The sequence below is a fragment of the Ursus maritimus genome, unplaced genomic scaffold (genome assembly GCF_017311325.1).
Source record: "Ursus maritimus isolate PB19 unplaced genomic scaffold, ASM1731132v1 scaffold_23, whole genome shotgun sequence".
Taxonomy (NCBI): domain Eukaryota; kingdom Metazoa; phylum Chordata; class Mammalia; order Carnivora; family Ursidae; genus Ursus; species Ursus maritimus.
In genome coordinates this window covers 38994834-39020891 of record NW_024424786.1, presented here as the reverse complement: position 1 = coordinate 39020891, position 26058 = coordinate 38994834, and the positions used below count along the sequence as shown (strand labels likewise).

The 26058-nt window shown below is 52.2% G+C and overlaps 1 protein-coding gene across 9 annotated transcripts in view; it reads right to left on the bottom strand.

Annotated features, from left to right (window-relative positions):
- MARK2 (microtubule affinity regulating kinase 2) overlaps nt 1-26058 on the bottom strand; it is a 54632-nt gene that overhangs the window by 10512 nt on the left and 18062 nt on the right. For 7 of the 9 annotated variants that reach the window (XM_008708947.2, XM_008708945.2, XM_040639283.1 and 4 more), the window contains exons 2-7: nt 4279-4458; nt 4026-4079; nt 1188-1236; nt 804-869; nt 635-705; nt 361-417 (exon numbers count right to left, since the gene is read on the bottom strand). In XM_008708947.2, the coding sequence (XP_008707169.2) occupies nt 361-417; nt 635-705; nt 804-869; nt 1188-1236; nt 4026-4079; nt 4279-4458 (477 nt within the window). Of the gene's footprint in view, nt 1-360; nt 418-634; nt 706-803; nt 870-1187; nt 1237-4025; nt 4080-4278; nt 4459-4909; nt 5238-9161; nt 9579-26058 lie in introns of those variants that run through there. The other 2 variants (XM_008708953.2, XM_008708948.2) reach the window with 2 other exon arrangements.

Here is a 26058-nt window from a genome sequence, read left to right as displayed (position 1 = left end):
CTGAGGGAGTGCGCGCCCGCGACGCAGCTGTGTGGGTCAGTCAACGTTCTGCCCTCGGTCAGCGGCCAGGCTGCCTGAAGGGCCAGCAGAGCCTGCAGTGCCCCTGCCACGCCTGGCAGCCCTGAAAGGTGATGTGCCCAGCGACAAGAAGGTAGAGACCCTCTGTTCACTGGCTAGAATGAGATCTAAGTCCAGTCGTGAGGCCCCTGTCAGAAGCACCCCTAGAGGCTTCCTCATCAACTCCAAAAAATTAAAAGCTGGAGTTTCCTTAAACACTCAGGGCTTGATGGTTACTCATTGTGGACAGAGCGTGAACAACCTGGCTCCGACTCAGAGAAAGGGGACAAGAGTGTGCCTTACCTTTAAGTCTCTGTGCACAATAAACTTCTGGTGGCAGTACTGCACAGCAGACACTATCTGAAAGGAAGGAAGAAGGGTTAGCCCAGCGACACCTGAGGGTGGACCACGGGGCTGGCGGACCTGTGATCCCGTGACCTAGTTCTGTGTTGCCACAGCGACAGGCAAAGCCCAAAGGACCCTCCACAGGCCACTTAGAGAGAGGCAGCTCCTTCTTACATGCCAACCCCAAAAGGCAGAGGTCGGGCCCATACTCCGCAAAGGGAGCCACACCCACCTGGCGGAATTTGGCTCGAGCCTCTTTTTCTTTCATCCTGCCATGAGCCACCAGGTAGTCAAACACCTCTCCTGCAAGACACAGGGGCGGGGTCCAGGTCGGAGCTTACTGGTAAGGGCTGGGGGGGGGGGGGGGGGGCGCGTGCAGGAAGAGGCGCTTCCACACCTACCTCCACTGGCATACTCCATGACAAGGTATAGAGTTTTCTCAGTCTCGATCACTTCGAATAACTTAACTACAAAAGAAAAGGCCAAGTCACAAGTCAGAGAAGTAGCAGGGGCCACACTCTGAGCCTCGACCTGAGCAGAGGCACCCTGGGATGAAAGCCCCCTCTCCTCCCCTCCCCGACGAGGGCAAGTTCCTCTCATGGCAGCCACATGACTCAGGACAGCCCAGTGTGCCAGAGGGAGAGCTGGATTTTGAGTTGGGCTTCCCCAGAGGCAATCTCAAGGACTCCAGACTCCAGAAAGCAGCACGCCTTGGGGAGGAGTACAGGCTGGGAAGTGGAGCCGTGCTCTGGGGGAAGAAAGAAGGAATGACATCTGGTTCTCACCTATGTTGGGATGATTCAAAACCTTCATTATTCTTACTTCACGGAATAGCTAGAAAAGAAAATACCAAGGGTCATGCTTACTTAACTTGCTCCCTTTAGGTACCCTCCAAACAGAACCACTGCTAGGATTCTTCTCCCAAAAGAGAAAACAGGCAGAGAAAAGAAATAGGGCAGCTGTCCAGGTCACCTGGGCCTGTCCCTGATGGCTGAGAAGTAGGTGAAGGGAATGAGAGCAGAAGCGTCAGCAGGAGGAAAACTGGGTTCTAGCAACTTGTACCCTCAGGTTCAGCATCTATCTGGATAGACCAGCCACGTGCCCCCTGTTGCAGTCTCCCTAAATCCAACCCCCAAACAGCAGACGGGGTTGGCTGGGAGCCTCTAAAGGGAGGGAGTGAGAGCCCATGTACATGAATATTCAGAACCAGGGCTGCCGCTAAAGTTCACGGACAAAACCAACTCCAGCTTGGTCTGTGTGTGTGTGTGGGGGGGTTGCTGAAGGGGGCCCCCATCATCTGGTTTACAGAAGTCAGAGGGCTCTGCACTAGTGGGCAGGCCCTTCTCTCCTGGGCCTCTGGGGCGGTGACAGAAGCCGCTCCTATATATAGCTGATGCCAATTTTAATCAAACCCACCTCCACACACTCACGCTCTTTGTGAAACACAATCAGAGACTCCAAACCATGTATTTCCATAAAGAAAGATGACAGAAACGACCTCCATCCCCTCTGCGGGGGCCAGAACTGGAGGTGGGATACTGGTAACTTCTAGGCCTCACCATTTGCACAAAGAGCAGAACTAGTTGTTTATATTTGTTTTGGTTTTTCTGGGGGGGAGGAGAGGTATGGAGACCTAATTCAGGATAGAGTTTATGGAATCAAGTGAACACGGTTTTTCCCCTTAATGAGATCCGAGAGCTTTTGTGAGCTGGAAAGGAAAAGAAGAGACAGGCTTTCCAATCTTCGGGAATCTGATTCTGCACTTGGTTCCCTTTTCTTGTTAGAGCCCAGGTTTCTCTTGCCTTCTTCCCTGGTCCAGCAGTTGTCTTGGATGAAGAGGCAAAAAATCCTGCACACCACCTCAGGGGTGGTAAGCAACAGGGAAGTAACACTGAAATGTGGCCAGAGGCAGTGGCCAGGGTTCCAACCAGCGCCCTCCACCCCCCGCCCCCCGCTGGCCTGGGAGGGGCATTCTCCGGGGAGAACAGTGGAGTTTTCTGGGCTCAGCTGAGAACCCTGAGGGGGATAGATTCTTCACTATTGTCCTTTTTACGGATCACTGCTGGGATCAAATTTAAACAGAGTGATTTGGCCAGAATCAGATTGGCCTTGGTAACAGTGTATGTTAAAAGGCTTTTAAAACGGCTACATTTGTCTGGCATTGGTGCCTTCCAGCCGGCTGGTCAGGAAGAGGCAAGGAGAAAAAAAAAGGTGGGAAATAAGACAGGCTGGCTGACTGTGGCAATTACCATATGGCAGGCTGGACTGCACCAAAGACTAAATGGCCCACACCAAGCTGGCTTCCACCCTGTAGGGTCTGAGCCAACATGTCAAGAGTAGCCCTCTTTCCCTTCCTTCCGGAAAGCTCTAAGGAAACCCCTGGTGATGACAGTAGGGTTTCCTTTGAATCAAAGAACCCTGAGGGGTCCCAGGGCTAACAAAAAATAGGAAACACCTTGGTTTTGGCTGCCAGCGTGTTAAGGCACCTCGACCTCCACATTGGTAGTCGTGAGTGCCCCTCTCGATACCAGCCCCCAGCCCTAGTCCCAAACTTCCTAATCCCACTGTAGTTGACTATCAGCATGAGGTTATGCCCTCTCCTAACTCAAATAACACAATGTACTCATGGAAAGAAAATTCAGTCTACCGCATGAAAGAAAGAACTAGGTGAATCAAGGTCAGGAACTCTGAGCCAGGGTCCGGGGAGTAGGAGGGCACAAGGAAATGTGACTGACCTAAACAGGGGCAGCTTTTTGGGAACCAGACGGGAGATTTCCTGCTTCCCCTAACTGCCAGAGCCCAGGATGAGGGGAGAGGGCAGAGAGTTTCCAGTTCGATATCAAGCCATCACCGGCAAGCTGTCCCATTTTGCAATCGAAGCCTCCTTTTCATGTCCCCACCAGCTCTTCATAGTTTCCCAACCAGGGTGTATGTGTCCCCACCTGATCAGCTAGCTAAGACACACCTGTTTCCCACTGTAAGTCAAGGAGGGAAGGAAAAGTTCAACCTCACTTAGCGAACACTACATGCAAATGACTTTGTGACTTTCGGCCAAGAGGAGCCTAGAAGTGAGAAGGCAAATTACGAGTACCTGTCCTTAATCTGCACAAACTGTCAAGGGCTCGAAAACTGGAGTTGAGCTTCTAAAAACCCCAGTCTTCCATACTCACATCCCCTAAAATGTAGCTGGCACAAATCTGGTGGCAGGGTTCCCTGTCTCCTCTTATCCCTGTACATCTAAAGCCACTCTTCTGGATCACTGCAGATCTTGGAGTCACCAAACGCATGTTTCTAGTAATGGCTACCAACGTGTGTTTTTGCATAGGGCTGGCCATGGGCCAGAAGATAGCAAGGAAGCAGGTCAGATAGATAGGCCAAATGGTGGGGAAGGGCAGAAAGACTTCTAAAGAGCCAGTGCCTGTGGCCAGGAAGCCCACCTAGGAGGGGTCAACGTGGTGGATCTGATCAGAGCCCCACAGACAGCAGAGCCATGGAGCAGCAGGGACAGTGAAATGACCAGAGATTTTTAAATTAAGGATTCAAGAGGAGGCCCACACGGGGTCAGTAGATCATTGGCCCCTGAAGAGAGGTTTAGAAAGGAACAGAAGGTACTGTGTGCTTACTTTCTGGAGGCTGGAGGAGTTCAGTTGGGTCTTGTCAATGATCTTCACAGCTACCTGCAGAGGAGACAAAAAGCCCCCGATTCCCTCTTTGAGCAGGCTGAACCCAGGACTCAACTCTCCCTCCTCCTCTGTATTTCCGCCTCCTTTTGCCTCCTCCCTCTCAGCACTTCCATTCGACCTGATGGCATTTCCACCTGCCAACAAGAGGGTGGCTGTGGCAGTCGTCCCACCGCGCCCCGCCCCCGGAGCTCACCTCTTTCCCAGTCAGGATGTGCCGAGCCAGCTTCACCTTGGCGAAGTTACCCTTGCCGATGGTCTTAAGGAGTCGGTAGTTGCCGATGTGGGGCTGCTCGTCAGCAGAGGCGGCTGAGTTGCGGCCCCGCAGCATGTTGGACTTACTGCTGGGCTTGGGGTCGAGGTGTCCCAGGGTGGGCTGCAGGGTGGAGACATGCACACTTTTCCGGACGCCGCCCTCTCAGTTCCCCATACCCTTGCCCTTAGCTCTCCACAAAAAACCCGAGGCTGAGGGAGGGGGTGGGTAGGGGTGGGCTGCAGGGGGCTGGCAGGCAGGCTGAGGATTGGAAGGCAGAGGGGAGGAAATGAGAAAGGAGCCAGTCTTCACTCCAAGAGAGCAGAGCATACGGTCCAGTGCCAGCGTCCTCTGGGCGTGGGAGCTCAGGACCTGTGCTGTCCCACTGCTCCGCAATAACCCACCAGCCTCTCCGCCTCCTGTGGGCAGGCGCCTCCTGCTGGCCGCGCTGCTGCCTGTTCACGCTCCGGCAAGGAGGTGCGGCGAAGTCCCAGGAGCCCAACAATCGGAATTACTTCAAAGCACTCATCACCACCCAACGCTTCACCTTTACTTTTATTATCTATCACTTTACATTCATTTGTTGTCGATCCCGATGAGAATGGAAGCTCAGGAAGGCAGGCACACATCCCAGCACCTACACGATCTGAGTTATGGCAGGTGCTCAATGAAACTTGTGCAGCGAACAAATGGAGTGACAGGGTCTGAGCAAGGCGACTGGCTGCCCTCAGATATCCCATCGCTCGAATAAGGGTGTGACAAAGCAGAAATGACAGCAACGGCACTGAACAGCTACATGAACGGAACACGAAAACGGTATGACACAGACGAAAACACACGTTTACACAGAGACGTGTACGTTCCTCAGAGAGCTGCAGAGCTGCTGCGTGGGCCAGCGGTTCCGCTCCTCGGTGCACACCGAAGACGAATGCAACGGCCATCCACAGCGATGCGCATTCATAACATCCCACACTCACAATAGCCCCAGAGCGGAAACAACGCGAATTTCCGCTAATTGATGAATGGAGAAACACAGTATGGAAAAGCCACATAGTGGAACCTTCGCTGGCAATGAAAAGCAGTGACACCTGCTACAACATGGAGGACTCTTGGAAACAGGTCGCTAAGTGAACAAAGCTGGTCACAAAGGACCACATATTGTATGATTCCATTTATTTGAAATGTTCAGAATAGGCAAATCCACAGAGACAGACTAGCCTAGGGCTGAGGAGAGTGGGGACTTGGGGGTGACAACCAAGGGGTGTGGGGTTTCTTTCTGTGCTAATGAATGTTTCCTAATGCACTGCTGATTGTCTGTGAATTTACTCAAAGCCACTTAAGCATACACTTTAAACGGGTGAATTGTGTGGCATATGAATTACATTTGAATGAAAGTGTTAAGAGTCTGGTCCGAGTCTCGGTCGGGAGCCCTGATTTACCTCTCAAAGGTAAATGATGCCTCACGCCATCGCTCCCACATACTGAGACAAAGTGCTGCCAGAGCCTCATTCCGGAACCGTCCAGAGCTACCTCAGAAATTTCAAGGACACAGTGTGGAGGAGAGCAGGATGACCAGATGAGTGTGAGTCCAAGTTCTTCCTTCCACGGCCCCTTCGGGCTGGGCTTTCATGAAGCCCTCCACAACCACAGGGAAAAGGACTTGCTATGCCACCCAAGGAACTGTCCAGGGTTCCCTGCAAGAAGCCGGCTTCCCTCACCAGATGCTTTCCAGGCAGAAAAACAAGAACACAAAGCAAATAGCCTGCTACTGATGTTTTCCCCCTTCTTCCTTGTGTTAATGGAGGGCCTTTCTTTCTCCTTGCATAGTAGCTGCTGGCAGGTTTGGGGTAAGTGGTCTGACTCAGATCCCAAAACCTCATGGATTCAGGCGTTCGAGGAAAAAAAAAAAAAAAAAGATCCCACGCATATGGTCGATTTTGAAGGGAGAGTTTCCTGACATCTCAGCAGAATCCCTTTTAACCTCTTTCGCCCTTAAGGGAATGTTCTCTCTCTCCTGCGAGTCCTTTCCGACCCTCCCATCTCCACCAAGTCCCCAGGGCCTTTGCTGTCTGCCCGCTGCACCCCACACAACTCTCTTGCCCTCTGTGCTTCACACACCTTGTTGCTCACTTAACTCTGGTTGGTCCTCAGTGTTTGCTAGACCAGATTTTCAAACACCTGCTTTTTACCCTTCCACAGCAATCCTAGGGTTCACACCCCTTGGAGAGAAGGGCATTCCTAGGCCCTAGTGGTACCTGCCTTCGGCTCAATCTACTGAAGAGTACCCTGAGCCCCCTCCATCAGGGTCCTGAAGGCTGGGCCTCCATGCCCTACCTCTTCTCAGCCCCATCCTCCCAGCAAGTGCTGCTAGACTGCCTACATCCTACCTGGCCTGCCTCAGGGGCCATGAACAGGGAAAACCTTTCCTCTGCCCCAGCTCTCATGAGACGAAGATGGGTGGCAAAAATGTCCTTGGAAACCTCCAATTCACCCCCTAAGTTTCTTGTCACTCCCCTCTTTTCTGAGGCTATGAGCCAAAGGCAGCAGGAGCTTGGCAGTCTCCAAGCCCTCAAAATTGGTAATAGGAATTTAGTGCTGACTTGAAGATTTGGGCCCCCTGCCCTTCTGAAGCCAAATCTGGGAATCCTACTGTCCTGCCCAACCTCTGCTCTGCCCCTCCCTCGTGGTGCTTCCGGCCCTCGGGGCTGGTCTGTGCGGCACCGCAGGACAGCATTGCCTGCCAGGCTCAGCGGCACACCGGACCTCAAGCACATCAATAACCACGGGCTCTGCCATCCACCTCCTTCCTTACAGGGGTAGATAGATGTGGTTAAGAGTGCAAATGCCAGAGACAAACTGCTAGCGTCCAAACCCTAAATCTGCCAATGACTCAACACATGCTAACTTTATTATTACCAACCATCCTCGAGAGGGAGATGAGATTACAAAGAGGGAAAGAAACCACCCAAAAGAGGACCAGCACAGAGTGATCCCACACATCTGTGTCAGGAGATGGTCTAGTGGGTGCCAAGAAGCTCTGTCCAGCAGAACTAGGTTCGAGTCCTGACTCCCCCACCTACTGGCATTAGTTTCCTCATCTGTTAAGTGAGGAATATTCCCTACTTCACATTAGGTGAGAGAACACACGTAAAATGCTTTATTCAGTGCTCAATGAGAAGAGCAACCACTATTGCTATTATTTTTAGTTCCCAAATACTACCGTCTGCAAAGTCAAAGATCTCTTTGTCAATAAGACTTCCACCTCTGAGCGGAGCCCTCCTAAGCCAGCAGTCGCTCAGCAGAAGCCAAGGCCACAAGAGATGCTCTGGCCCTCCCCACTGGAGAGGGTCCAGGCTGAGCTGTGGACCCGCTGGCCCACATTGCTAGTCTGCACCAGCACTTCTAGCCTCCATAGGAGGCAACCAGACAGGGCAGCTGTGAAGGGCTGGTCCCAAGCCGGGCATCCAGAACAGAAAGACAGAAGGTTCTGCTTGTCTAGGACCCAGAGCAGCAGAGAACGCTGGCCCGTGCTCTTTGATCCCCTGTTCCCAAATTCACCCACTCCCCTTTCAGGACTGAAATCACCCAGCTGTCAGGACTCAAAGACCAAAGACCGCAGCCCTCCTCTCCCTCCTTTTCACCTCTTCTCTGAGACATTTCCCATAGCAGGGATGTGGACCAAGGTGAGGAGAGCCCAGGGAAGTAAGCAGAGAAAGGGAGTGGAGAAAGGAAAAAGTCTCCAGTAGAAAATGTTTCTTGGACCATGGCCCCACACGAGGCGGCTGCCCTGAAGGCTGAAGCGGAGGTAGGGTGCGGAGACCGTCTCTTCTGTGGTCCTGACTATGCCCACTCAGCCTGGATCCAGATCTTACCAGGTGGCGGGCTGAGGACTGGCTGCCCTTCTGGGCCGACGAAACAGGATCTGGCTAAAGCCACACTCTTCCCTCCACCTCTGTTCTCCCTGTTCACAGTAAGATAGGAACACCAGACATTCCCAAAGCCCTGGCCCACAGCATACTACAGTCAGACCCTAAAAATCTGAGGAAGTCTGTTGCAAGTTGCCAGCATGAGTCTCAGGCAGCCTTCAGGAAAAACAGGGGGTCTCCCTGTGAGACTTGGAACTGATGGCAGACCACACAGGTGACTTAGCAGGCCTGACTCAGAAGTGGGATGTGAACAGCTTTGGAGGCTGAACAGAGAGGTGGAATATAGGACCTGGGGAGAAAAGAAAGAGCCTTCTATCTAGCAAGCCCTTCAACCTGGGATCTCCAAACTCAGCCTTAGGCGTGTTGCCAGGTTCGCCGGGAAGACAGCCTCCACCCCAGAGGCCCAGCGCTGACTCAGGTAGGCAGGGCCCCTTCCCTAATGCTGGGGGCTCCTACCAACAGTTCCCCCCAGAAAAGCTCGTGCTGTGGGGCTCTGCATTCAGGCCCAGCCTCAAGTGTCCTGAGACTTCCCTAGGGCTGGGAGGGGTGATAAGCAGGTACTCCCCGGCCAGAGGCTAAGTAAGCCTGGGCACTGTGGGAAGAAAAGGGTCCCCTGGGCGCTGGCCCAGCGCACCCGCCCCAGATCCCAGTCTCCCTGGGCCTCCACCTGTCACCTGCCCCCTCCTCTCCCTCTGGGTGCGCCTGCTGACTCAACCTATGGAGACTCTTCTTCCGGTGTTTGCCCCCTCTTCCCTTCCCAGCCAGTGCCTCTTTCCATGAATTTTACTACCTGTGCTAGCTCCCGGCTCCATTTAGCAATTCTTTAAGGATCCTGCGTTTGGGGTGGGAGGGAGGAGAGAGGAAGGGGACAATCCTACAACAGAAAAGGGGAAAACATACCCGGCTGGAGAAAGGGACAAGGACTACCAGCAACTTCCATTCAGCAGAGCCCAGAGCAGAACCTGTCAGGCAGTGAGGGCAAAGTACAGAGGCCGGGAAGAGCCAGGCCCAGGGCGGGGGCTGCCGGCTCTGCCAGCCACCCTTACTCAGCCGAAGCAGGCGACACCTTCCACCACCTCCTCAGTGAAAAACAGTGAAGCAGCCAGGCCCGAGCGGCTCCTGCCTGGGAACCTGGACTGTGTCGCAACCGAAACCACCACTAGCGGAGAGAGACCGGGCTTGGCAAGGAGAGCAACAGGGACAAAAAGCCCCACAGCTTCCCGCAGGCCAGGGCCTGGTGGCCAGAAAATGCATGCAGTCCCAGGACACGACACCACCAGGAGCAAGGTGGGAGGAAAGGGCAGGCAGGGAACGGGAAAGAAGGGAGGCAGAGAGAGAGAGAGAGAGAGAGAGAGAGAGAGAGAGAGAGAGGCGGGTTTAGCTCAACTTCCTTCTCCCTTCCCCTCCCCCTCCCCGGAAGTGGGCTGCCCCACCCTCCCCAAGGTGCTTTGCTGGGTAACAGCTGGGAGAGGGTGAGGAGGCTCCCTCCAGCCAGGGCTGTCGTAAAGTCGTAAAGTCCTTATCTCACCTGCAGCAGGTGGGACCTGGGTAGGGGCTCCAATTGGCTGGGAGGAGTATGTGTGAATCAGGCCGGCTGACCCAGAGAGCAGCAGCCTTGCCAAAGACCAGCAAACCACCCATGGGATAACAAGACGGGGGGCAAAAGTTGAAGTTAAGAAACCAACAATTCAACAGTGGCAGATGGACCTCCTGCTTCACAAAAAGCAGTGTTTAACTTAGAAAATGCATATTCCACTTATATGTAAAATACTTGGATGTAATTTCAGGGAGTTCAGGGACCCTATGAAGCCCCTTTAGACTAAAAACCTTTGTCACTGATTGAATAAGACATTTAATCCTAAAATTTGCCCCAAAGATGGGGAACCAACCAAATGTCCCTCTAAGCCCCTTCCAGCCCTGATTCTGGGAGTCCATTCCTAGGTTCCTGCCCAACACCCAATGAGTCCCCCCCCCCCCCCCAACAACAACACTGCTTTAAGAACTTTGAGGGCCAGGGACAGCTGGGACGCTGGTCTTCACACCTTCTTCCTGCAAAGCTCTCCTGTCTGGGCATCTGCTAATTCGGGGTGACTGGAGCCCTCCCTTGTCTGAGTTCTGTGTTCTGGTCATGCCTTTCTTCTGGCTCCCAGATCTACTTCGAATTCATCCCATATCTCATGGCTAGGATCTTTCCCACTAAGCAACTCTTAAAAGATCTCATGCTGGTAGGCCATAGACCCCTCTAGGGAAGAGCAAAGCCTCCTCTGTGCCCTCCCAGCACCTGACCACAGATAGCAGGAGACCATGCCACTCAGTGTTCGCCTTACACAGGAGCCCGGATCCACACATTTGGCATTTCTGACACTATCTTTTCTGCCACATATTCTCTATGTTCTCCACACCTGTAGGTAGCATCCTCACATTACAGAGGAGAAACTAAAGCACAGAGGTTACAAGACTTGCCCAAGGTCCCACAGCCTCCCAGCACAGAGCTGGGACTGGAGCCCAGGCCTTTCGTGCCCAGGTCAGCACTCTGTTGTTCCTCACGGTCACCTTTGCTGGCTTCCCCCAAAAGAACATAAGGAAGCCGGGGGTGGGGGAGAATGCCAGTGTCTGGCTCAGGCCAGTGCATAGGGCTGTTGTGAGGACACACTCGGGGGTCCCACAGTGCGCCCTGCTCCTCTCACTCCTCTCCAAAGTGGGCCCTGATCTCAGTGCAAGAGCTTCGGGTTTATTCCGGACCCTGGGCTCAGGCTTGCCAGCGACCACCTGCCCCTTCATTCAGAGGCCAGAACAGGATCAAACGGCAGCATTTTTCCAGTCCCTAGGGTTCTGCAATGTGACAGAAGGATTGTTTCCTCAATCGTGTTTGTGGGAAGCAGTAAGGGGTTTTGTAAACTGAGGAAGTACTGAGCACTGACCTCAAACAGAGAGGCTGGGGAGAAATGGGTATGACTGAGCTGACAAGTCACGTGGCTGTGGTGAGTGGCTAGTTCTTTAACCCTTCCTCCTTCGCCGCATTCAGGAACCCTCTTTGCATCCTTTAATCCTGAGCAACTGTCACTCTCAACTGCCAAGAGTCAAGAAACCCAAGGAGCATTGTGGGTAGGAGAGATCTCGTAAGGCTGGGGGAAGCACTGACCAGTGGAGAGGCTGGCTGCAACCTCCCCACCCCCAAAATTAACTGTGATGACTCTGCCCGGGGTGCCCTCACCCTCAATACCCTAGTACAGAAGGGAGGTGGGGCTGTGTCAGAGTATCAGAGGGCTGCTCCCTCTTTCTAGCCGGGGTAGGTGCCCCCCTAACAGAGGAGACCTGCAGAGCCGGCAACTGAAGCCCAAAGCCCAAAGCACGGTGGGTCACTGCCCGCTAGCTCTTTGAGCTGCAAGCCTCACCCCAAGGAAGGGGGACCAGCACTGCAGCCTGGGCCAGGAGGGGAGCAGCCTGCAGGCCTCAAAGCAGCCATGGCAGGACCCAGCACGTGCCTGGGAGGACCAGCAAGCAAGAAGTGACCTAGAGTGCCACCAGAACAGATACAGCACCCGCAGCCTGCTCCCCTGCGTGCAGGGGCGCCACAATACAGCGCTTGACCCCTCACATCTCCTGCCTTCACAGCCACTTGAAACGCTGGGCTGTTCCTCAAACAGGGTGGATTCTACTGAGTAACCAGAGCTTTACCAGCTTCCAGTACCACTTCGTCCCTGAGAATCTGCTCACTGGTGTCTGGTCTCTATCTCAATCCCCAATTACTGTTGCTAATTCAGCAAACCTTTGTTGAGTGCCTACCTCTGGAGCCAGGGCTAGTTGCAGAGTTCAGAGAGATCTGGTTCCTGCCATCTAGAAACTTAGGGGAGGGAACTGTATATTATATTAGACTCACCACAGTACCTCTGCTTACTTAGTAAGGGAGGCAGGACAGCATGACAGAGCTCTGGAGGCTGATGGGCCTGGTGTGGGAGTCTTGCCTTTGCTCCTTACTAGTTCACTGAGCACAATCAAGATTCCTTGACTTCTCTAGATCTCAGTTTCCTCATTTGGGACATGTGGACACCAGCTGGACCCACTTCACAAGATCGGCATGAAGACAAAACGAAAAATGCACACCAGTGTGGACCAGTGCCCAGTGCACAGTAAGGTCTTGACAACGTTTCCTACGATCTCGCTTCCCTTTCAGATAGGAACCCCCTTCCCATCTCAAGGGGTCCTCTGAGCCCAGAGAAGAGCGATCATCTCTAAGAACTTGACTACAAGCACCAGTGGAGTAAAGCTGGTATTGCTTCTGGAATAGGGAAAAGTAAAATTTCTACCATGGCTGGGCTGTCAGGAAAAAAAAGACCCTCTTTCCTAACCTAAAATCACTCTTGCCAAAAGGAGTGGGTGAATGAGAAGGCAGTCACGCCTCTGGCCTCTAAGTAGCCCAGAGGAGGAGGAAGGTGTGCCTGCTTTCCCTTTCCTCATGGGCTCCTTAACTCCTTCCTCCCAGAAGAGGTCCAAGAAACAGCCGACATACCAGTACCACATGGTGCCAAGGGCTGGGGGAAGCTCACACTGCCAGCCTCGCACTCCATTCGGCGCCGCCCGTACCAGTGGGTTACTGTAACCATGGAGACCAACAAGTTCCTCCATATCACAGGAGAGAGTCAGGCTGCCAGCAGCCCAGGGCTCTGGGGGAGGCAGAAGGCAGCCTGCAGCAGAAAGGTTTGGCTCACTTTACAGAGGATTGTGGGGAGCTGATGGGAGTCTAACCAGTGCAGCTGAGGTGCCTGGGCCTCCCTCTTCCTTCCTTTGTAGTTTATGTTTTTATTTAGCACATTGTCTGGCTGTATACGGTGTGGTAGCAAAGGGCGTCAAACTGCAGTCACAGATCTGCAGTGGGACCCCAGCTCTGCCACTCCGGCTGCTGGGTAGGGAACGGCTCAGAAGTGTGGTACGAAGAGGTACACAGATGCACACACTACAGCAAGGCTGCAGCTATCATGTAACAACTTCTTTTAAGGGATCCAGGTCAGTAAACACTCTTATCCTGAGTTTATCCCAAATCCTTTTGTTCGAGGAATTACCCAGACACCTCCTTAGCACAGAGTGATCTCTCCCTTCTCTGGATCTCACAGCACCGTCTGTACCCGTTCATCTCTTCTGACTATGTGTCACCACGCCTTAGCCTCCTTGCGCTCTGAGAGGTCAGAGACGGTGTCTTGCTCACCCTCGTATGCCCTTAGTGCCTAACACTTAGTACCTGCACCCAGCTGGCCCATGGTAAAATACTTGAATAAAAATGGTACAAGTTTTTGATCCTTACAGTCACCCTCCTGGAAGGTGAGACAAGGGCAGAGGAAGATTAAAACCTCTTGTCACAAGACCTCTTTCTCCTCTTTCAAGACAGTTGTTGGTTCCCCATCTGGCCTTCCCACTAGACGGTGCTTTAGGGAGGGACCGGATCTGTCTGATTCATGGCCCACAACAATGCCTCCAGCGCAGAGCAGGAGTCTGCAACAGTTACTGAATGAATACATGTGTATGAAGGAATAAATAAGAAAACGTGTAGGGGCATCTTCATGACAGTCTCTGGGCCCCGCACCAATAACCCACATTGTGTCCTCTGCAGACAACAACATCCAAGCGGGCAGGAAGCCACAAGATCCCCTTGCCCAAGGATGGAGGACACCTATGCAGCATTCATTCCACTAACAAACTTCCTCAGCTGACAAGGCCCTTGGTACTCTCTCCCGATACAATGCTGGAGGCAAAGGAGGTCGCCAAGGTGGACTGGAGACAGACTCAGAACACAGGCAGAGCCAGGGATGGAAGGGCCTACACCACCAGTCCCGTCCCTGAGCCCCTCAAACAAGCCCAAGCCCCCCTCCTTTCATCACGGGGGGGGGGCTCTCCTCTGAACTTCCTGATGCCCCACAACCACTGGGCCCTCCCACTTGAGACTGCTCTCTGCCTCTCCACATTGAATCTCACAACTGCTTTCCTATCAAAACCACTGTGTCTTGCTGTGAGAGTGCAACGCAGCTCGGGCCATTCTAAAAGCTACTGATTTGGGGAAGTGACAGTAACTTGTAGGAGACATTTACTCTTTGCCACACTGAGAACTCGGCTTTCATATTTCCTCCTTGAACCGATGTAGTGACTGTAAGGCCCTGTCACCCCAAGAACGCCAACAAAATTCACCCATACACACCTGCCTCCTGTCCTGCTGCACAAATCGGCATTCCCACCCTGCCCCCCACACCCCTCCCCAAGCTGCCTCCTGTTACAGAAAAGCAAAGGAACTAAAAACGGCAGCTGGGAGCTCAGTTGACTCACCCAGCATAATCATCTCCTCCCAGAATCTCCCATCTTCTCCTGGGGTTTTTGCCAACACAAAGTAAAAAAGAAGCACGAGATCTTAATAAAAAACAAAACAAAAAAACCCCACAAAAAACAACTAACCCCCCCCACAAAAAACCTCTCTCAGCATTTATGCAACCACCTTTCTACCTGAGTGCAGATTTAACCCTTAGTATTCACCCTTTCCAACGTGGTTTCCTTAGAACATCTTCATGCCCAGGAGCAGATCCGGCTCCAGGCTGGGAAACAGGCTTTCTGGGTCCTATCCAGTTCCAGCTCCACACTGGAAGGTGCTGAATAAGACATGTGCCTCCTTCCACTGCATCTTTCTCTGGAAGTGGAAAAAAAGACTGCCTCCCTACACCTCCAGTCTCAAAGAGGGTGTTGAAGGAGGAGGAGGAAATATCAGAAAAAACAATGGGACAACGCTTGCTGCCCCAGAAGTCACCGTGGCCAGAGGTCGGAGCCCAAGCAGGGGAATAAGTAAGGGAAACCACCTAAGGTCATCACTACCACTGTCGCCTCAGAGCAGTTCCCACCTGGCCGGGCTGCAATGTGGCTGCGTGACCATTAAAAATCCAACTGGCCGCTCTCTGCATGAGCAAACCCCCATGGGGCTGCTCCTGCTCACAGGGGGAGGCGTCATCTTCCTCCTGCAGCAGACTGTTAGGAACCCAAGCAGGTGAGAGCACCTGAGTGGTGACACTGGCCAGGGGAAGGGAGGCTGTTTCCAGTGCCTTCTGACAATGAGTGCAATCAGCTAAAATTGAGAATTTGGTCTCACTCATCCCTTTGAGAGATCGCGAGAGTGAGTGTAGCTCTCAGACAACCTTTCTGGGTGGGAGGCAGTACCTTTGTATGTTTCTTTTTGTCTTTGTCATTTAGTATCCAGAAGGACAACTTACTTTTCGTAAGAGATGCTAGGACTACAAACTAATGAGAACATCTCCACAAAGCACACGCAAATGTGCTGCAGCACATCGGTCCCCAACTTAGCAAAAGTTCCATTTGGAGAAGAACAAATGGTGGCTGTGTCTTAGACCAGCTCATGAGGGCCCACCATTGTGTCTGAAGTAGTATGTTAACCATACTTAAGATTTAAGAGGGCCCAGAACAGGAACACTAACTCAAGAGTTCTGCCTCGGGACCTAGGGAACATGTCTTTGCTCTCTAAGCAGCACGAGCAACAGTAACTGAGGCTCTGTAACCTTCAAACTCTGGGTGAGGGCCTAAAACAAGAGGGCTTGGGCTGGGGAAAGGGGCTTCAAAGCATTTGGTGTGGTAGCGTAGGAGGCAGGGTCCGAGGAGAAATGAACTCAGGCAGAGGTGAGAGATGAGGCTGGAGTTTTGAAAGGAATTTTGAGCGGGTACTGCCTTACAGGAAAGATGGGCTAATTATGGAAGACCTCTCTAGCTCTCTCTCTTCAGCTAGAGAGGGAAGAAAAGGGACCCTGGACAGTCCCCTGACATATCAGGGGCAAATGCTCCTTAGAATGGGCTCCCTGCTCGGCACCTGAAGCCTGGGATTTGCTTCCTATCTACCTCACTGGACCCACTGTGGCCTCAACCCTGGGCTGAGGATGGAGACTGCTGGACCTTGTTACTAAGTGGCCATGACCTGGGCAGGTGCCTTGGCTAGCTGGCCAGATATTTGGAAGAGGGCTCATTCGTCAGAAGTTAGGTGGAGAAGACTGGAAAGCTTCTCAGTGAGACTGTGTATATGTCAGCTTATGCTTGTAGGCCTCAGTGTCCCCTAAAGCCAAACACTGCTCATCTTCTGGTGGCAATGGCAGCTCTACTCAGGGCACCCTAGTTGTTTGTGCAGTTGACCTAGGGAGCAGAGAGGATGGTAAATGAGAAGACAGCCATTATCCATTACGAGTGCCTTCTTAACAAGCACTCTTTAATAGTTAATTCATCTTTTCAGAGAAAGTCCTGGGAAGAGAGTCTGAGCTTTTTTTTTTTTTTTTTTTAAGATTTATTTATTTGAGGGGCGCCTGGGTGGCACAGCGGTTAAGCGTCTGCCTTCGGCTCAGGGCGTGATCCCGGCGATCTGGGATCGAGCCCCACATCAGGCTCTTCTGCTATGAGCCTGCTTCTTCCTCTCCCACTTCCCCTGCTTGTGTTCCCTCTCTCGCTGGCTGTCTCTATCTCTGTTGAATAAATAAAATCTTTAAAAAAAAAAAAAAAAGATTTATTTATTTGAGAGAGAGAGAGAGAGAACACAGCAGGCTCCACACTGAGTGCAGAGCCCAACTCAGGGCTTGATCTCAGGACCCTGAGACCTCGACGTGAGCCAAAACCAAGAATCAGACACTCAACCTACTTAGCTACCCAGGTTGCCCCTGAGAGTCTGAGCTTTCTGACCTCTGATATGAACCTGGAAGCAGGGCCCTTTGGTACGGATTAGCTCAGTCCTGGTGGAAGCCCTCCAGAACTAGAACCACCAATGAACAAGTGGTGCTAGGGAAGAAGGGGCCACTGTTGGGCATTGTTAAATGAACTATTACACAGACTGCAGACAAGAGAATACTGGTTATTTTGAAGGAGGCAAGCAGCCAAGTCTCTAGCTCATCACCTCCGAATTCACCAAGAGAGGGCAGGGAAGAAAGGGTGCCTACAGAGGCAAACAGACCCTCCCCAACACATCCCGAAGGGCAGCTCTAATTACCAACAGGCATGGTGACTGAAATAAAGAGCTGAAGACTGAGAGAAAAAACCCACCCAGGAAACCTCTGATCAGAAGAATCTAGGTGGGTAGCAGGAGGCCACTGCTATGCATTCTGCTGTTCTACGTAGTCCAAGCAACCACCACAAAGACCCCACAGACAGAGAAGGGTTCCTACTAAGAGAAAACAAAAGGTATCAATCAATTTACCAAATACCAAACCCCGTCCAAAATACTTAGAACAACGCCTGGCACATACTAAATGCTCACGACATGCTGGCTATTATTACTCTAATTCCATATGCTTTCCCAGCTTATTGGGAGGTTCTATAGGTTACCAGAAAAAGATACGATTTTTGGGTTTAACTTCTTTACCTAATGCTCACCACAAATGCTCTCTATCTCCAAAAAGAGATGGATCTTTTCGAACTGGCCCGGGAGAGCTCTTGAGATGAAGACCAAGTTCTGCTCATCTGCTGGCACAGCCTGGACTTGGACTTGGGTTTCCGGCAGAGCCAGCAAAGGCTCCAGCGGCTCAACTGTTTTATCCCTTCCATAAAAGGCCACTCTCCTCTGCCCTGATAAAAAGCACATTAAACCTACACATTGCACCCCAGGAAAATCCAGCGTGCACCCCACAGCTCCTGTGATATACAATGTCAGCAATATGGCCGAGATTTTCTAGATATATGGACCTGGAAGCTTGCAGATCAACAGTCGCAATGGGACATGTGACTAGTAATTAAGAAACGGACACACACAACTCACACACAGTGTGGCTAGAGGCCCTGGCGTGTCCTGAAGAGTGCGGCCTCTTCAGTTGTGAGACAGGGAAGCCTGCATGAGGGGAGGAGGGAGGGTGGTGGTGGTGGTGGGAACTTAGCTACACTCCCAGCTCCTCCGGGGCGGCTCTGGCTCAGAGACTCAGCAGCCTTCCGCGCAGCCAGGCTCCCACCACCAGCTGTCCTTCACACAACACAACAAGATCACTGTTTGGGAAGATGGGATTTTCGGTGTTGGGGTTTGTATCCATGAACTAGCATGCATCTGTCTCAGGGGCAGTTTCCCGAAACAGCTGCATGTCCTGGGCCCCCGCAGCCAGGATTTGAGATACAGGAGGAGAAAGAGAAATGAGACACCAGAAGTAGGAATTCAGGAAGAGTAGAAGCAGGAAGGAATGAAACTGCCTTCTTCTCACCCCTGTCCCACAAGAGCAGACTTTCCCTTCCTGGTCCCTACTAAGGAGTCACATACACCCCCACTTACAGCAGTCCTCGCTTATCCATGGGGGATATTCTCCAGGACCCCCCAGTGGATGCATGAAGCCACAGACGGTACCAAACCCTATATACAGCGGACCCTTGAGCACCATGGGTTTGAAATGCGCAGGTCCACTTATACACGGATTTTTTTCCATACAGAACAGTACTGTAAATGTATTTTCTCTTCCTTATGACTTTCTTAGTAACATTTTCTTTTCTTATTTCGTTTCTTATTTCTTATAAAGCTTATTTTAAGAATATAGAATATAGGGGTGCCTGGGTAGCGCAGTCGTTAAGCGTCTGCCTTCAGCTCAGGGCGTGATCCCGGCGTTATAGGATCGAGTCCCACATCGGGCTCCTCCGCTATGAGCCTGCTTCTTCCTCTCCCACTCCCCTGCTTGTGTTCCCTCTCTGCTGGCTGTCCCTGTCACATAAATAAATGGAATCTTAAAAAAAAAAAAAAAAAAAGAATATAGAATATAATGCACATAACATACAAAATATGGGTTAATCAACTGTTCACAAGATCGGAAAGGTCAACAGTAGGCTACAGGTAGTTAAGCCTGGGAGAGTCAAAAGTTATACGCGGATTTCCAACTGAGTGGGGGTCGGCACCTCGAACCCCTATGTTGTTCAAGTCTCAACTATATATACTATGTAGTTTCCTATAGATACATGCCAATGATAAAGTTTAATTTATAAATTAGGCACCGTAAGAGACTGATAACAAAAACTAATAATAAAATAGAACAATTTTAACAGCACACTGTAATAAAAGTTATGTGAATGTGCTCTCTCAAAATATCTTCCCGTACTGCATTCCCCCTTCTTGTCAGGACACAATGCCTACGTGGTGAGATGAAGCGGCGTGACTGACGGAGTGTTAGGCTACTGCTGACCTCCGACCATCTGCTTCTGGACTGCGGGTGACCATGGTTAACTGAAGCCGCAGAAAGCGAAACTGGGTAAGGGGGACCATGGTACCTTCCTTGGCAAACCCAGGTTTTCTCCTGGTGTCTCCACCTCTTTACCCTGACAGCTCTGCCACGTCAAGTGACTGTGATATCTAAAGCTGATGCTGGTTACCCCACGAAGAGATAACCAAGGTCATGTGAGCGGCCCGACACGTCCTGCTGCACTTGTTTATAGGCAAGAGGATTAAAACAACCTGTCAGGGGAGGGAAGGGGGCAAACCCTGTATGCAGGCTGAGCACTGGCACCACGGCCCAGAGGCCTCCCGGCAAGACATCTTTTGCTCAAATATAAAGCAGAAATCTCTCACCAGACACCAAATCAGCTAACTATGCCAAATGCACTTATGACCCAGTGACCTTGAGGCACTGCTCAATTCTTCCAACGTTCTTCGTATGAAAGGTTAATGTTAGGGTTTTGGGGGGGGGGGGGGGTTGCGGGAGAGACGAGAGCGACGGCCAACACGGTACCCCATGAAGAGCCCCAAACTAAATTCATACCCAAGCAAAGCCTTTCTGGCCCAACAAGAAATGTCTGAGGTATAGGGTACGCAAAAAGGGAGGTTCCGAAGGGGTCTTTGGATAAAGCAAGCACTCAGTTCTCTGATGCCTACAGGTCCAAGCAGAAGTCAAACTACCCAAACAGACTTCCTACAACCATTTCTGCCTACTCAAAGTCAGAACTGGGAGGCAAATTAGGTACAGCTCCAGGGCAGAGAGGCTCAGGTAGCAGGGAGTCCGGGGACCCGACGAGGATCACCATCTCTAACCAGAGAGTCAACCTGACAGTGGTAGCACTGGCCACAAGACACAGAGAGGAGGAGGGGAGAGAGAGGTCAGCACCCGAGCCCATGGCTCCAGGCAGCCTAAACTCTTGATAGTGATGTTGCAGAGAAGCTGGCCCCTGGTTCTGCAAAATAAGATTCTCTCTCCCTTGCTCCTCTGCAAAGCCATTTGTCACAACCCCTAAATAACCCATCCTCCCCTCTCAGCAAGCTTGGGCTACTCTGATCTGGTCTCTGCCTCAGGCACTTGGGCCTTAGCAGCAAGAAGGTGTTTCCATTTGGGTGTTCCCCTTGGCTGGCTGGACAGGTGGGCAGAAGAGGGCTAGGGCGGGGCCGTTGTCTGGCCAGCCAGAAGGGAAAAGTGAAACACCTGCTGGCAACCTGCACTCCCTCCCCCAGTCTCCCCTTCTAGCAAAGGGGAGCAGCTACCACTTTCCTAATCCTTTACTCACAGTCTAGCTGAGGCCAGGGAAGATATACCCCTACTATGAAAATGGCAGGTAGCAGTCCGGCTTAGGAGCTAAAGAACCTGGCTTAGGGAAAAGAAGGGTATTGTGCTGCAAGGGATTCCAAGAATAACCTCCCCAAACCACCCACCAAGCTCTTCTGAAGAGCAGGGGTGTTTAGAAGCGCTCTCCATTTCCCCATGCATCAGAGAAGAGGGTGGCCTTGGGCTGACACACACCTGGCTGGGTCACCATCTCCTCTAAGGAGCCCTGGTCCCCCTAACACCAAGTGAGTCCACACCTGCCACAGAGAACCGGCTCAAGACGGTAATGTGCTCCAGAGTTCACATACTCACGCGTGCATTAATCTTCCTCCAGATAGCCACCGTCATGCAGGGCAGTGAGGCGGGCTGAGTCCCTGCTTGGAGCCTCTGAGCCGGTCACTCCAGTTTGCTTGGCAGTTTTGGGGGTGGGACGAGGTGGGGGGAGGAGGACAGGGAGGGGAGACGAGGAGGAGGAGGAAGGGAGATTATGATTCTCTATTTTCAAGCCCCACCCCTAAAACCAGGGAGGGAAGCAGCTGAGTTCTCCTGGCGGGCACGCTCCAATCTCTGGGCACTACAGAGCCAACCAGCTGCATAAGGAACTCGGGAACGTGCACATCAAACACACGGCGAAAAGGAGGGGAAACCAACATGGGTAGAAGTGAGTTGGTCTCCTGCCAAGAACTCTGAATGGTACTCCTATCAGAACTAGAACATAACAGGAGGTGGGCAGGTTTATGGTCCCTGGGGAAAGGCAGGAAGGGAAACAGTAAAAGCCAGGCCAGCATGGGAACAAAACTCACTCCCTGGCAGGAGAGGGGACGGCCCAGCCGTTCGCAGGGCAGCATCCATACGTGGTCAGAAGTGAAACACTGTCCCGTGATGCCTTTCTGAGGCGGACAGTCCATGCTCCAATCTTAGGTCAATTTTCACACGCTTTGCCAGCGCTGCCCTGACCCCTGCGGTTTGCAGCGCGGTCATTTCTCCAACCTTGTAAGTTAAGGTCTGCCACTCAAGCAGTTGATGACAGGCCGGAAGCGGGACTCTCACTGGCTGTGTGGTGCAAGCTACTCTGCGACCAAGGGCAGCGCGCAAGCCACAGATGACGGCCCCTCCCACGGGAGGAGAGAGCTCCTCCTTTGCCAGAGCAGAGCCCAGGGCTGCCACAGAGAGGTGCTGTTTAGTGACAGAAATGTCTGTGTGGAGTGGCAGGAGGGACAGCCACGAGATACTTCCTCTTTCTCACCAAATGCTGCCACGGGCCTCCATGGCTACCTTTGAAAAGCTGGCAAGAACCTCGGGGGGGGGGGGCAGCAATGGCCTGTAAATCACGCCCCCACGAGAAGAGGGAAATCGGGCCTGACCTCTGGGCTGAAGCACCTCCCCAGCGTCCTCAGCCAACCTGCTCCAAAGCTAAAGCCAGAGTCGCCCCACCAAGACTGTCGCCTCAGCTTCCTCTCCACCCAAACCAGTGCGTAAAAATCCAGTCCAGTCCCGCACTCTACAGCACGGGGTGGGGGGCACCAACAGTCACGTCAGCAGGGCACTCAGCACTGGCAACAGGAAGTGACGGCTTCATAGTCAAAGTGCCCCTCCAACACACAGGACTCCTGTGTATGTATCTGTGTGCACATGCATGCGTGTGTATACGTGTGTGTGTAAATGTCTGTGTATGTGTATATACGTATACACGTATTTTCAGTCCAGACCCACATGGCTTCTGGATTTTTCCTTCAGCTTCATAATGAGCTGGCTGGCTCCCTTTCCCTGCCTGCAGCTCCAGCTTGGCCCTTGTCCCTTCCTAGAGTCTCACTCTGGGCTCCAGCCAACTGTCTTCAAATGTAGAATGTTCTCTCAGACCTCCAGGCCTTTGCTACAGCCTCCCACTGCCTGGAACGCTTCCCCTCCATCATCCACTCCCATGCCTCTTCCTGGTAGCCTCCGCTCAGACATCGCTTCCAGGAAGCTTTCCCTGCTCCATCCCTCTGACTTCACAAGGTCCCTGACACACATCACTTCAAGCCTCTTGTACAAGGACTTCGTGGCTTGCTGAAGGGCCTACTTCACAGCTCTTGGTGGCTGCCTCGTTCACCGTTACCCAAGACCGAGAGCAGCCTGAGGGAAACTTCTAGGACGTAGGTCATCTCTGTCTCTTCAGTGCCTAGGTACAGTACCCGGCACCTAACAGGCTCTCCATAAATGCCTTCCTAATTCACGAGGGAAAGTCAGCGTCAGGGTCTTCCTGTTTTTCCCGGAGTCTCCTCACCTGATAGCTCTGAGCACAACTCGGCCCCGTGTGAGCCCTCCAACCTGGGGCAGGGCTAGAATGCTGACGCCCGTTGCTTTCAATCCATTCCCCAAGGCCTTCTGGCACCTCTATGGACAGAGTGTCTGGCAGGATTTCAGAACTCATCTCCGGTGTGTGGAGCTGGGGACTGCTGCCCTTCCACTTGTCCTTTCCCAGCCTCCCTTCTGCCATGAGGTCTGCGGGTCAGCCCCTGTGCAGGCCTTCCAGGCAGCAGGACTGCTTATGCCGTGGAAGCAATGGGGGTATAGTGCCAAAGTCCCTGAGAGAGAATGATTCTAGACGCGGTCCCATCCAAACAAGTTGTATGACCTTGAGCAAGTCACTTACCCTCCCGGGCCCCGGGTCTCCCCACTTGTAAAATGAAGGTCCGCCTTGTGTGGGCGTGAGGGTTTTCAGTGCCTTTGTGCTCATAACCCTTCCAGACCTGTCCCTGAGACTGTAGCAGGAAGTGGGCATGGTCTGCACATCCTGAAGACCACATCCTGACCTTGGTTTACATCGGGTCAACCTGCCTAAAAGTCTGGTTTATATGTAATATGCCTTGGACACCAGGCTCACACACTGGAAAATCTCCTCTGCCTAGGGCTGAAAAAAATTGAAGTTAACTCAGGTGACTACCTCAGACTTAGAAACATGACAACCCTGAACTCAGGGTGCCCTAGGGAAGGATCCTCTCCCTCCCTAGACTTCATTTGCCCACAATTTATAAGCTCCTCAACCCTCCCAGCCTCTCTGCCTACCATGAGTGTGGCTCCAAGGCACAAGGGAAAGGCACCGGGACACAGTCTATTTCCGGCAGGCCCCAGGGCTCTGCACACGGAGTGTGAGCCGTGCTCAGGAGGCGCAGCCCCGGCAGAGTACGTGGCACACCTAAGCGCCTATCCCCACCTGCAACAGGATTCCCCAGCAGCCCAGCTCCTCAGAGAGCTCCGGGGTGGGGAGCTGCCCACCTGACTGTCCTGGGCAGGTGACCCATGAGGAGAGACTGGCTTGGCAGAGCCCCAAGCAGCAGTTTCACTCTCCCTGCCCCCAGTAAGGGGAGGGGGGAGGCGGGTCCCAGCAGACCAGTCCAACAGGTCTTTTTGCCACCACCCTACACAGCTAGTGCCTTCTGCACCAGTTCAAAGGCAAGAGATTCAAAAGTCAGGTGGAGCTTTTACACCCTGAGTCACAAAGAGCAGGGAATGGAGAAGAAAGGAGAAAATGGTCATCCTCTCATTCTTGCCCTACCCACAATGGTTCTGGAAAACATGGTCCCTGATCTCACAGTTCTTGGGTCAGTTCAGAAAAGCAACTGATCTCCCCCGAGATGCTCAAAGAAAAATCTGGGTTCTCATCATCACCAGGCACTGAGGTGGTGTGAAATTAGTTCTTCCTGTGCCATGCTCCTGAGCTTTTCTCCCACTATAAATAACTCCAGCTTTCTGATACAGAGCACATGATCTCTCTAACTCTGGACAAAGTCCCCAACACTCAGTGTACCTCTGTTCACCCATCCAAAAGAGAGAAGGATGAGGCCAACTGAACCAGAAGCAACAATGTAGCCAGAGATGCTGTGTGTCAGAGGCAAGAACAGAACTCAGCAAAACCAGGAGGGCTTGCTTTCTGGCTCTGGTCCCTACTTCAGGAAGCCAGACAGGGCTTCCTCAGCAGTGTGTTCTCCCCGTATGGTTTCCTCTCTGGGCTCCTAACACAACCCAGTAACAGCGTTAACCTTTCTATCCTCTCATCCTGAAAAAGTCGTCTCTTTAGTCATTATTACACATACTAAGACACAAATTAAGACATATATGTCCAAACTCTGGACAGAGAGGTGTCTGATTTACAACCAATATGGACACACTCCCTTAAGGGTGGCTATAAGAACGTCTATTTTATAATTTTTCCGACTTTTTATTTCACAAATAATTGAGAGATGACCATCCACAAAGCACTCCAAAAGACTCTGGGGGAGGAAGGGATACAGAAAAAGATAAAACAGCCCAGACTTCAAAAGAGCTGATTAACTAGTAGGAGAGATAAATAAGCACAAATCACACAGTCCAATGCGGGACCAAATCCAGGAACCAAAGTTAACGGTCCACCTATTCCCCCCAATTTACTAGAAGTCTGTGGCTTTTGTTCTTTTTCAGAAGAACCATGGGCAAAGAGATCTGAAGATCGCAGGTCTCACCTATAGCTAGGGCCATGAGTTCTGCCAGGATCTTTCTAAACCCTGGGGCTTCAGCGAATGGGGATGCCCACCCACTGAGTGAACCGTGGTGAGTTGTGGATGCTGGCATAAGAGGAAGCCAACCCAGGGGCGCCTGGGTGGCACAGCGGTTAAGCATCTGCCTTCGGCTCAGGGCGTGATCCCGGCGTTATGGGATCGAGCCCCACATCAGGCTCCTCCGCTATGAGCCTGCTTCTTCCTCTCCCACTCCCCCTGCTTGTGTTCCCTCTCTCGCTGGCTGTCTCTATCTCTGTTGAATAAATAAATAAAATCTTTAAAAAAAAATAAAAAATAAATAAAAAAAAAAAAGAGGAAGCCAACCCAGGGCTTGACTCACTGAAGAGTCAATCATTAGCCTTCCTGGTCTCCTCCCCATCTGGAAACTAGGGACAGGCCTAACAGACAAGCAAAGATGATATGGGAAGAGCTTAAACACAAAGTCAAAGAAGTTGCTCAGGACTCAGGTCATGGAAACGAAGTCAGAATAAACCCCTAGCAAGAGAACAAAAGAGGGTGCTCTTGGGGAAGTCTGCAAGGGATTCCTAAAGCTCTGCATGGAGAACCCCCATCACAGTGCTGACTGTGAAGAGGGAGGCACATTTATACATTTTTCCTTTTATTTCCCAATTGTTGGTTGGCAAGCCTGATCTCCCCCCTTAACTCCCACTCAACCAATGCCAGAGCTCAGGGCACATGGACCCCAGTCTTTAAACAGGACCCTTACCTATCGGGCTACCAGCAGTGTCAGAGCTGTTCTGGAAGGTA